The sequence below is a fragment of the Arachis ipaensis genome, chromosome B10 (assembly GCF_000816755.2).
Source record: "Arachis ipaensis cultivar K30076 chromosome B10, Araip1.1, whole genome shotgun sequence".
NCBI classification, from domain to species: Eukaryota; Viridiplantae; Streptophyta; class Magnoliopsida; order Fabales; family Fabaceae; genus Arachis; species Arachis ipaensis.
In genome coordinates this window covers 88,420,602-88,434,005 of record NC_029794.2, presented here as the reverse complement: position 1 = coordinate 88,434,005, position 13,404 = coordinate 88,420,602, and the positions used below count along the sequence as shown (strand labels likewise).

Here is a 13,404-nt window from a genome sequence, read left to right as displayed (position 1 = left end):
TTGGATTCACAACCTAAAGAAAGCCTTCTTGGAAAAAGCTAGTCAATGCCTTCTTGGCAAAGTTTTTTCCACCTCAAAAATTGAGCAAGCTCAGAGTGGAAGTCCAAACCTTCAGACAAAAGGAAGGAGAATCCCTCTATGAAGCTTGGAAAAGATACAAGCAATTGATCAGAAGATTCCTTCTGACATGCTTTCTGAATGGAGCATCATATGTATTTTCTATGATGGTCTGTCTGAACTATCCAAGATGTCATTGGATAGCTCTGCTGGAGGATCTCTTCATCTGAAGAAGACACCTACAGAAGCTCAGAAACTTATTGAAATGGTTTCAAATAACCAATTCATGTACACTTCTGAAAGAAATCCTGTGAATAATGGGATAGCTAAGAAGAAAGGAGTTCTTGAGATTGGTACTCTGAATGCCATATTGGCTCAAAATAAAATATTGACCCAACAAGTCAATATGATTTCTCAGAGTCTGTCTGGAATGCAAGCAGCAACAGGCAGTACTAAGGAAGCTTCCTTTGAAGAAGAAGCTTATGATCCTGAGAACCCAGCAATGGAAGAGGTGAATTGCATGGGAGAACCCTATGGAAACACCTATAACCCTTCATAGAGAAATCATCCAAATCTCTCATGGAAGGATCAACAGAGACCTCAACAAGGTTTCAACAACAATAATGGTGGAAGAAACAGGTTTAGCAATAGCAACCCTTTTCCATCATCTTCTCAGTAACAGACAGAGAATTCTAAGCAAAGCCACTCTGACTTAGCAACTATTGTCTCTGATCTAATTAAAACCACTCAAAGTTTCATGACTGAAACAAGGTCCTCCATTAGAAATTTGGAGGCACAAGTGGGTCAGCTGAGTAAGAAAATTACTGAACTCCCTCCTAGTACTCTCCCAAGCAATACAGAAGAGAATCCAAAAAGAGAGTGCAAGGCCATAACCACAACCCATACGGCCGAACCTGGAGAGGAGGAAGAGGCAGTGATCTCCACTAAGGAAGACCTCAATGGACGTCCATTGACCTCTAAGGAGTTCCCTAATGAGGAACCATGGGAATCTGAGGCTCACACTAAGACCATAGAGATTCCATTAAATTTACTTCTGCCATTCATGAGCTCTAATGAGTATTCTTCCTCTGAAGAGGATGAAGATGTTACTGAAGAGCAAATTACTAAGTACCTTGGAGCAATCATGAAGCTAAATGCCAAGTTGTTTGGTAATGAGACTTGGGAGGATGAACCTCCATTGCTCATCAAAGAACTGGATGACTTGACTAGGCAGACTAGGCAGATGAAGAGACAAGACCCTGGAAAATTCTCAATCCCTTGTACCATAGGCACCATGACCTCCTTGTGTTTAAAACTCAAGGATATCCTTCTGTCACCATGGAGAGGAAGCATAAAGAGTTTCTCTCAATACAGAGTCAAACAGAGCCCCCACAGTCAAACTCTAAGTTTGGTGATGGGAGGCCACAACCAAACTTTAAGTTTGGTGTTGAACCCCCACATTCAAACTCTAAGTTTGGTGTTGGGAGGTTACAACATTGCTCTGAACATCTGTGAGGCTCCATGAGAGCCACTGTCAAGCTATTGACATTAAAGAAGCGCTTGTTGGGAGGCAACCCAATTTTTACTTATCTATATTAAATTTCTATTTTCTTTTGTTATTTTATGTTTTCTATAGGTTGATGATCATGTGAAGTCACAAAAACAATTGAAAAAGCAAAAACAGAAGGAAAAACAGAATGAAAAACAGAACACCCTGGAGGAGAAACTTACTGGCGTTTAAATGCCAGTAAGGGTAGTAGAATGGGCGTCAAACGCCCAGTCTGGCACCATTCTGGGCGTTTAACGCCAGAAATGGGCACCAGACTGGCGTTTAACGCCAGGAATGGGCAAGAAGCTGGCGTTAAACGCCAGAAATGGGCAGCAGCCTGGCGTTTAATGCCAGGATTGGCAGCAAGGGGCATTTTGCACGCCACATGGTGCAGGGATGAGAAATCCTTGACACCTCAGGATCTGTAGACCCCACATGATCTCCACCTACCCCACCTCTCTCTCTGTTCTTCACCCATTCACCAATCACCTCAATATCTCTTCCCCAAAAACCCCTCACCTATCAAATCCCACCATTCTTTTCACCACTCACATCCATCCTTCATAAAACCCCACCTACCTCACCATTCAAATTCAAACCACTTTCCCACCCAAACCTACCCATAATGGCCGAACCATACCCCCCTCTCCATTCCTATATAAATCCATCTTCACTCCTTCATTTTCACACAACATACACACTACCTAAGTTTGGCCGAAACACAAAGCCTACTCCATCTCCTCTATTTCTTCTTCTTCTACTTTCTTCTTTCTTCTTTTGCTTGAGGATGAGCAAGCCTTCTAAGTTTGGTGTGGTAAAAGCTAAAGCTTTTTGTTTTTCCATAACTATTTATGGCACCAAAGGCCAGAGAAACCTCTAGAAAGAGAAAAGGGAAGGCAAAAGCTTCCACCTCCGAGTCATGGGAGATGGAGAGATTCCTCTCAAGGGTGCATCAAGACCACTTCTATGAAGTTGTGGCCAAGAAGAAGGTGATCCCCGAGGTCCCTTTTAAGCTCAAAAAGGGCAAATATCCGGAGATCCGACATGAGATTCGGAGAAGAGGTTGGAAAGTTCTCACCAACCCCATTCAACAAGTCGGAATCTTAATGATTTAAGAGTTCTATGCCAATGCATGGATCACCAAGAACCATGATCAAAGTGTGAACCCGAACCCTAAGAATTGGCTTACAATGGTCCGAGGGAAATACTTAGACTTTAGTCCGGAAAATGTAAGGTTGGCATTCGATTTGCCTATGATGCAAGAGATGCACACCATACACTAGAAGGGTCAACTTTGATCAAAGGTTGGACCAAGTCCTCATGGACATCTGTGAAGAGGGCGCTCAATGAAAGAGTGATTCAAGAGGAAGCCGATTCAACTAAGAAGGCATAACCTCAAGCCCGTGGCTAGGGAATGGTTGGAGTTCATCCAACGCTCAATCATTCCTACTAGCAACCGATCTGAAGTTACTATAGACCAGGCTATCATGATTCATAGCATCATGATTAGAGAGGAAGTAGAAGTTCATGAGGTTATATCCCAAGAACTCTACAAGGTGGCGGACAAGTCCTCTACTATGGCAAGGTTAGCCTTCCCTCATCTCATTTGTCACCTCTGCAATTCAGCTGGAATTGACATAGAGGAAGACATCCTCAATAATGAGGACAAGCCCATCACTAAGAAAAGGATGGAGCAATTGAGAGAACCTCACCAAGAGCATGAGGAAACTCTTCATCATGAAATTCCTGAGATGCCTCAAGGGATGCATTTTCCTCCACAAAACTATTGGGAGCAAATCAACACCTCCCTAGGAGAATTAAGTTCCAACATGGGACAACTAAGGGTGGAGCACCAAGAGTATTCCATCCTCCTCCATGAAATTAGAGAAGACTAAAGAACCATGAGAGAGGAGCAACAAAGGCAAGGAAGAGACATTGAGGAGCTCAAGCACTCCATAAGATCTTCAAGAGGAAGAACAAGCTGCCATCACTAAGGTGGACCCGTTCTTTAATCTCCTTGTTCTTTATTTTCTATTTTTCGAAAATTGTGCTTTATGTTTATTTATGTTTGTGTCCTTATTACATGATCATTAGTGTCTAAGTGTCTATGCCTCAAAGCTATGAAAATGAATCCATCACCTTTCTTAAATGAAAAATATTTTTAATTGAAAAAGAAAAAGAAGTGCATGAATTTCAAATTTTAAAACAGTTTAATTATTTTGATGTGGTGGTAATACTATTGTTTTTCTGAATGAATGCTTGAATAGTGCATATTTTTGAATTTGATTGTTTATGAATGTTAAAATTGTTGGCTCTTGAAAGAATGATGGGAAAAGGAGAAATGTTATCTGATGATTTGAAAAATCATAAAATTGATTCTTGAAGCAAGAAAAAGCAGTGAAAAGCTTGCAGAAAAAAAAAGAGTCGAAAAAAAAGAGAAAAAAAAAGAAGAAAATCATGCAGAAAAAGCCAATACCCCTTTAAACCAAAAGGCAAAGGTGATAAAAAGGATCCAAGGCTTTGAGCATCAGTGGATAGGAGGGCCCACAGGAATAAAATCCTGGCCTAAGCGGCTAAACCAAGCTGTCCCTAACCATGTGCTTGTGGCGTGAAGGTGTCAAGTGAAAACTTGAGACTGAGCGGTTAAAGTCATGGTCCAAAGTAAAAAGAGTGTGCTTAAGAGCTCTGGACACCTCTAATTAGGAACTCTAGCAAAGCTGAGTCACAATCTGAAAAGGTTCACCCAGTTATGTGTCTGTGGCATTTATGTATCCGGTGGTAATACTGGAAAACAAAATGCTTAGGGTCACGGCCAAGACTCATAAAGTAGCTGTGTTCAAGAATCAACATACTTAACTAGGAGAATCAATAACCATATATGGATTCTGAGTTCCTATTGAAGCCAATCATTCTGAACTTCAAAGGATAAAGTGAGATGCCAAAACTATTCAGAAGCAAAAAGCTAAAAGCCCCGCTCATCTAATTAATACTGATCTTCATAGATGTTTGGAATTCATTGTATATTCTCTTCTTTTTATCCTATTTGATTTTCAGTTGCTTAGGGACAAGCAACAATTTAAGTTTGGTGTAGTGATGAGCGGATAATTTATATGCTTTTTTGGCATTGTTTTAGTATGTTTTTAGTATATTTTAATTAGTTTTTATTATATTTTTATTAGTTTTTAAATAAAAATCACTCTTCTGGACTTTACTTTGAGTTTGTGTGTTTTTCTGTGATTTCAGGTATTTTCTGGCTGAAATTGAGGGACCTGAGCAAAAATTTGATTCAGAGACTGAAAAAGGACTGCAGATGCTGTTGGATTCTGACCCCCCTGCACTCAAGGTGGATTTTCTGGAGTTACAGAAGCCCAATTGGTGCGCTCTTAATTGCGTTGAAAAGTAAACATCCTGAGCTTTCCATCAATATATAATAGTCTATATTTTGCCTAAGATATGATGGCCCAAACAGGCATTCCAAGTCAGCTCAAGAATTCTGGCGTTTAACTCCAAAACTGGCACAAAAGCTGGAGTTAAACGCCCAAACTGGCACAAAAGCTGGCGTTTAACTCCAAGAAAAGTTTCTACACATGGAAGCTTCAATGCTCAGCCCAAGCACACACCAAGTGGGACTGGAAGAAGATTTCTGCATTGATTACTTATTTCTATAAACCCTAGGCTACTAGTTCTCTATAAATAAGACCTTTTGCTATTGTATTTGGACGAATCTTTGGACGTTTAGTCCCTAGACCTTGGAGGCTGGCCATTCGGCCATGCTTACACCATTATCACTTTTATATTTTCAACGGTGGAGTTTCTACACACCATAGATTAAGGTGTGGAGCTCTGCTGTCCTTCATGAATTAATACAAAGTACTATTATTTTTCTATTCAATTCACGCCCACTTCTTCTCTAAGATATTCATTCGTTCTTCAACTTGATGAATGTGATAATTCGTGACACTCATCATCATTCTCACCTATGAACATGTGCCTTACAACCACCTCTGTTCTACTAGCAATAGCTTGAATGCGTATCTCTTGGGTTTTTGATCTAAGATTGGAACCTTCGTGGTATAGGCTAGAATTATTGGCGGCCATTCCTGAGATCCGGAACGTCTAAACCTTGTCTGTGGTATTCTGAGTAGGATCTGGGAAGGGATGACTGTGACGAGCTTCAAACTCGTGATTGTTGGGCGTGTGACAGACGCAAAAGGATCAATGGATCCTATTCCAACATGATCGAGAACCGACAGATGATTAGCCGTGTGGTGATAGCGCATTTGGAACATTTTCACTGAGAAGACGGGAAGTAGCCATTGACAACGGTGATGCCCAACATAAAGCTTGCCATGGAAAGGAGTATGAATGATTGGAAGAAGGTAATAGGAAAGCAGAGGTTCAGGAGGAACAAAGCATCTTCATACGCTTATCTGAAATTCCAACCAAAGAATTACATAAGTATCTCTATCTTTATTTTATGTTTTATTTATCTTTTAATTATCAATTCTCCATCACCATCTGAATTCGCCTGACTGAGATTTACAAGGTGACCATAGCTTGCTTCAAGCCGACAGTCTCCGTGGGATCAACCTTTACTCACGTAAGGTAATACTTGGACGACCCAGTGCACTTGCTGGTTAGTTGTGCGGAATTGTGACAAAGTGTGATTCACATTTAAGAGCTCCAAGTCCTTTGGCGCCATTGTTTATGATCATAGTTTCGCATACCACTCCACAAGAAGAAGATACCCCAGAAGTTGAAAGTGAATGGGAGCAAGCTAACTATGTGAATAATTCTTCCAGACTACCATATGATCCCAATGCCAAAACATACAACCCAGGTTGGAAGAACCACCCAAATTTTGGGTAGGAAAACCAACAGAACCACAGCCAAGATCACAAACCATACCACTCTAACCAATACAACAACTACAATCCTAACCATCAATCAAGCAACAATAGACCATACCACGGCACACAAAATGCACCCTACCATTCTAACCAACAACCATACAATAACCACCCTCAAGATGCATCATCCTTAAACCTACAACCATGTGATATCACTAACAATTTTGCAAGATTAGAGGCTGCTATGGCACAATTGACAAGGACTATTGCCACTGTTGCAGAGAGACAAGTGCAAGTTGAAAAGAAGATAGATGCAATCCAAGAAGAAGCTAAATCCAACATGAGGAACCAAGGGGCAGCAATCTCAAAACTGGAAGCACAAGTAGGAACGTTATCCAAGTAGATATCAATGCCCACACATACATTTCCTAGTGATACCATGGCCAACCCAAGAGGGAAATGCAAGGCCATCACACTAAGGAGTGGGAAGGTTGTGGAGGAGGCTTCCTCAAACCACAAATTGCAGGGAGAAGAAGATGCAATTGATCCAGGAACCAAGAAGGAAGAAGAGATGTCTACACTAGCTCCACCTAAGCAAATCTTGAAGCCATATCTACCAAAAGCACCATTCCCACAAAGACTGAGGAAAGATGGGAAGGACAGCCAGTTTTCTAGATTCTTGGAGATCTTTAAGAAGCTTCAAATTAATATACCTTTTGCTGAGGTATTAGAACAAATGCTACCCTATGCCAAGTTTCTACAGGAACTCATGACAAGGAAAAAAAACTAGGGGGAGAAAGAAACCATAGTGCTCACAGAGGAATGTAATGCCATCATACAAAGGAAGCTTCCCCAAAAGATGAAAGATCCTGGGAGCTTCCAAATTCCTTGCATCATAGGGGATATAAGCATTGAGAAGGCATTGTGTGATCTGGTAGCTAGCATTAACCTTATGTCCTTGGCCATGATGAAAAGAATGAGAATTGAAGAGGCCAAACTAACAAGAATGGCACTCCAATTAGCTGACAGAACATTCAAATTCCCTCATGGTGTGGTGGAAGATTTGTTGGTAAAGGTGGGAGAGTTTATCTTCCCAGCTGACTTTGTTGTGTTTGATATGGAGGAAGAGGCTAACACATCAATTATCTTGGGAAGGCCATTCCTAGCTACTGCTAGAGCTATAATTGATGTACAAAAGGGAGAGCTAGTCTTGAGACTGCTTGAAGAGAAGATGGTATTCAATGTTTTCAAGGCAATGATCTATCCAAAGGAGTCCATTGGTGAATGCATGATGGTAGACACAATGGAGAAGCTAGTCCAAGGTGTCCTAGAAGAAGAACAATGTGAAGAAATTATGGAGCTTGATCAACAAGCATCATGTGGTGAATTACCACAAGAAATCATACAAGACTCAATCATGATGGAGAAGACAAGCAAAAAGGAAGTGGAGGCACCAAGGTTGGAGTTGAAGACTCTGCCTCCAAGCTTGAAGTATGCCTACTTGGGTGACAACAACGCATACCCAATAATCATCAACTCAAGCTTGAGTAAAGAGTAAGAAGGGGAGCTTATCAATGTGTTGAGATAACACAAGGATGCCATAGGATAGACACTCTCTGATCTGAAGGGTATTAGTCCTTCAATATGCATGCATAAAATCCTTCTTGAGAAAGGTGCTAAGCCTTCAAGACAGCCACAAAGAAGACTTAATCCAACAATGAATAAAGTGGTGCAAAAAGAGGTGCTGAAATTATGGCAAGCAAGGGTAATCTACCCAATCTCAGACAGTCCTTGGGTGAGCCCAGTGCAAGTAGTTCCAAAGAAGGGAGGAGTCACTGTTGTGCCCAATGAAAGAAATAAATTAATACCAACAAGAACAGTGACTGGGTGGTGCATGTGCATAGATTACAGGAAGCTCAATGAAGCCACAAGAAAGGACCATTTTCCTCTACCATTCATGGATCAAATGCTAGAGAGGCTTGCCGAACATGAATACTACTATTTCTTGGATGGATACTCAGGCTACAATCAGATTGTAGTAGAACCCAAAGACCAAGAGAAAACTTCCTTTACATGTCCTTATGGTGTTTTTGCATATAGGAGAATGCCCCTTGGATTGTGCAATGCACCTGCCATATTCCAAAGGTGCATGCTTTCCATATTCTCTGACATGATTGAAAGGTTTATTGAAGTGTTTATGGATGACTTTTCTGTATTTGGTTATTCATTTTCTAAGTGCTTGCACCACCTTGCCTTAGTGCTAAGGAGATGTCAAGAAACCAACCTAGTTTTGAACTAGAAAACGTGCCATTTTATGGTCACTGAAGGGGTGGTTCTTGGTCACAAAATCTCCAAAAGAGGCATAGAGGTGGACAAAGCTAAGGTGGAAGTAATTAAGAAATTATCCCCACCTTGAAATGTCAAAGCAATTAGAAGTTTCTTGGGGCATGCTGGGTTTTATAGAAGGTTTATTAGAGACTTTTCAAAGATTGCCAAACCTTTAAGTAATTTGCTTGTCTCTAATGTACCTTTTATTTTTGACAAAGAATGCATGCAAGCCTTTGATGAGCTTAAAAACAGACTCTCCTCTGCACCTATTATAGCACCACCTAGCTGGAATTTACCTTTTGAATTGATGTGTGATGCATCAGATTTTGCTGTTGGTGCTGTCTTAGGATAGAGGAAAGATAAGCTAGTACATGTTATCTATTATGCTTGCAATGTTCTTAATGAAAATCAAAGGAACCACACCACTACAGAGAAAGTACTTCTTGCCATAGTCTTTGCATTTGATAAGTTTAGATCATATCTTATTGGTTCTAAATTCATTGTGTTTACTGGCCATGCAGCTCTTAAGTACTTGTTAAACAAGCAAGAATCTAAGCCTAAACTGATAAGATGGGTCTTGCTACTTCAAGAATTTAACATTGAGATTAAGGATAGAAGTTGAGAAGAGAACAAAGTGGCTGACCACTTATCTAGAATCCCAATTGAGGAAGATGAAGCACACAACATTGCAGTAAATGAGAGCTTTTCGAATAAACAATTGATGATGATTCAAGAAGGCCCATGGTTTGAGGATATAGCCAATTTCAAGGCTATTGGAGAACTACCATCCAACATCAACAAGCATATGAGAAGAAAGCTCATCAATAATGCTAAGCACTACATTTAGGATGAGCCTTATCTATTCAAAAGATGTACTGATGGGATCTTAAGAAGATGCATTTCTCATGAGGAAGGACAAGAGGTCCTTTGGTATTGCCACGGATCCACATATGGAGGACACTTTAGTGGAGAAAGGACTGCAACTAAGGTGCTGCAATGTGGATTCTTTTGGCCAACAATATTCAAAGATGCAAAAGAGTTTGTGACAAGGTGCAATAAATGTCAAAGAGCTGGAAACCTACCCAAGAAAAATGAAATGCCACAAAGATTCATCATGGAGTTGGAATTGTTTGATGTTTTGGGGACTGATTTCGTGGGACCATTCCCACCCTCATACTCAAACAATTACATACTAGTGGCTGTGGATTATGTGTCAAAATGGGTAGAGGCTATAGCTACCCCAACAAATGATAACAAAGTGGTGATCAATTTCTTGAGAAAAAATATATTTAGCTGGTTTGGAGTTCCAAGAGCTCTTATAAGTGATGGGGGGACTCACTTTTGCAACAAGCAACTTGAGACACTCCTCCTAAAATATGGTATCAAGAACAAGGTAGCAACCCCATACCACCAACAAACTAATGGTCAAGCTGAAATTTCAAATAGAGAGCTCAAGAGAATCCTTGAGAAGACTGTTGGGAACTAAAGAAAAGATTGGTCCAAGAAGCTAGATGATGCACTATGGGCTTATAGAATAGCTATTAAGACACATATTGGCATGTCTCCATACCAATTAGTGTTTGAGAAGGCTTGTCATCTACCAGTGGAGCTTGAACATAGAGCATTTTGGGCTCTAAAGATCTTGAACTTTGATAATCAAGCTGCTGGGGAAAGAAGATTGTTGCAACTCAATGAGTTAGATGAATTCAAATCACAAGCTTATGAAAATGCCAAGATCTACAAGGACAAAGCAAAGAAGTGGCATGACCAAAAGCTAGCTAAGAGGGAGTTTGTAGAAGGCCAAAAAGTGTTGCTATACAACTCAAGACTCAAGTTCTTCCCAGGGAAACTCAAGTCAAGATGGTCTAGACCCTTCACAATTCTTAAGGTTTCTCCCTATGGTCATGTAGATCTTATGGAGGACAAGCCACAAAGAAATTTCACTGTCAATGGCCACAGACTCAAGCATTATTTGGGGGACTCATTGGATGAGCAGAGAGTGAGCTACAACCTCAACTAAGGAGGAAGGGACGTCAAGCTAGTGACGTTAAAGAAGCGCTAGTTGGAAGGCACCCCAACATCCATATCCTTTCATTTTTCATGCTTTCTAGAAGTAGTTTATGTTAGTCACTTAGGTAGTTTGATTTTCAGCTCTGGTTGTTAGTTAATTAGTTAATAGTTCCTTGATTTTGTTTCTAGTTTGCTGGAAGTACAATACTTAGTGAGGTTGATTATTTGGGCTGAAGAACTAGCTAAAAAGCTAAGTTTGGTGTAGCCACTAACCCACTTAATTTAGGCTTACAACAGAACTTGACTGAATTAACCTTGGAAGTAAGCCCAAAAATTAAGTTTGGTGTGGCCACCACCATAGGAAATTCACACAGAAAACCCAATTTGGTTTAAGTTTGAATGCAATTATTAATTTGGGGGGGGTGCATGAATGGCCTCTTTATTGTGTACGTAGGGATTGGAAGTGGAAGCGTGTGAAAGAATTAAATTTATTCTACCCATTATGTACACATTAAAGTCCAATGATAAAACCAATTTACTATATGCAAAGAAATTAAGTTTGGTGTCCCAAAAGACACCCATTAATTGCTTTCAATTTAGAGAATGTGAAGCATTTTTACTGATAGGTTTCTCGGATTGAATTTTCAGGAAAAGGTGGAGCCCACATGATTGATAGCTCATTAAGTCATGGAGTCAAAGTTTACTTACACTTTGGAACTCAAACAACTGAAGAAAGCTAAAGGGATAGGAGTTGGCGCCTCTTCTCATGCTAGGCGCCACTCCTAAGTGGGAAAAAATTCAATTCTTTTACCATTCCCACTTTCCAGATCCCTCTTTCCACCCCTATAAACCCATTTCCCCTTCCACTTTGTTCTACACTACAACCTAATCCATCACAACCAAAACAACCCCTCATCATTCTTGCTTCCTTTCTTTCTTTATCTCCTCACTCTTGTTCTCTTGATTGGGACAATCTAGTCCTAAGTTTGGTGTTGAAGCAAACCTTTGCTTTTCTCTCTTTGTTTCTTTCTTTAACCCCTCATTACCCTTTCAAAAACCCTCTCTTCTCAGCTCAAGGGTGCCTCCAAAAGCCTCTTCATCAAAGAAAAGAAGGACTAGGGAAAATGCCTCTGGATCATCAAACTTCAACGAGTACAAGTTTCTCTCATCATTCAACCAAATCCAATTCTATGGGTGGGTAAGTGAGAGGCAAATCATTACAGAGGTAGACTTCCAACTTGGAAGGAATGAAGAAATAGAGATCAACAGAGAGATCAATAATAGAGGATGGACGCTCTTGTGCAATCTACCAAAGAAGGTGGTGGAAAGCTTGGTTAGGGAATTCTATACCAATGTTGTGCCACAACCTGGACAACCTTTCGATTGCATAATCTATGTGAGGGGGAAGACTATTGACTATAGCCCCTCCAACATAGAGAGAATGCTGATGGTGAAGCACACAAATTCCACCCGGAGCTTTGAAGAAAGGATGAAGCAACAAGACCCTGGGTTTGAAGAAATTTTGAATAAAATCTGTGTTCTCAATGTGCAATAGATTAATGACAAATATGGAAGATCCAACCAACTAAGGAGAAGAGACTTGAGCCCCCAAACTAGAGGGTGGCTAGATTTTTTGAAGTGTTTTTATGAGTCCTTTATGTTTGAAAAAGAAAATGTTGAGTTTGTGCAAAAACAAGAGTAAAGAGACAAGACCAAGAGGGATAATTCAAGAGTAAGAGATGATGAACTAAGTATAGAACCTTGAATGAATTTAGAAGAGAATAAGTCATAATGAACAATTGGACTTAGAGGATATGACAAGTAGAAGCTAAGGATAATCCTTGAATATCCATAGAACCAAGAAGTAGTAAGTAAAAGACCCAAGGCTCTGAGCATCAACTACTAGGATAAAAGAAATAAACAAATATCTCAAAGAGCCAAAGATCCTAGTAGATGCTTGTGGTGAAGATGTGTCAAGAAGAGAGACCTGGGCAAGTAGATTCTTAGGGGTGTTTCAACACCTAGTACCCTAAAACCAATGGGTTTGGGAGTGATAATTGAAAGCCTAATCTAAAGGGTCGTCTTGAGACAAAATACTTAGAATCGTGGTCAACCAATTAGCAACAAAAAGAGAAGTAAAAAGGAAATAACAATCAAAAGAAATAAGAACAACTCTTACTACTTCAAGGTGACAATGAATAGAAAGGGATCCAAGAGCAAAGTACTTAAAAAGAATCCTCAAACGTCTAAGAGTTCATTATGATATAATAAGATTCATGCATGAGTTAATACTTAGCCTCTATCCTTAGTTAGAAATGCATTTCTTTGAGGACAGGTCTTAATCCATTAAAGAATAACTCACATTGATTTGCTTGGGGACAAGCAAAAAATAAGTTTCATGTTGTGATGACTTGCATCATCTACCTCTTTCTCTTATCTAAAAGGACCATAAAAAGAGCATAATCTCATTTAATCAATGCAATTTCATGAAGTAAATGGGTGAATATTATGGTACATTGCTTTGAAATGAGTTTGTGTTGAATTTTAGATGAAAAGAGCAACAAAATAAGGAGAAAACAAGAAAAAAAGAGCTGGGCGTGTGAAGCTGCG

General features: G+C 40.0%; 1 protein-coding gene across 1 annotated transcript; it reads left to right on the top strand.

Annotated features, from left to right (window-relative positions):
- LOC107620742 lies at positions 7,316-8,014 on the top strand. Its single transcript, XM_016322867.1, has one exon. It carries the CDS (start codon positions 7,316-7,318, stop codon positions 8,012-8,014), a length of 699 nt encoding a protein of 232 aa, XP_016178353.1.

Coding starts and splice junctions, on each gene's coding strand:
- LOC107620742 (XM_016322867.1), top strand. CDS start 7,316: ATGAAAGATCCTGGGAGCTTCCAAATTCCTTGCATCATAGGGGATATA.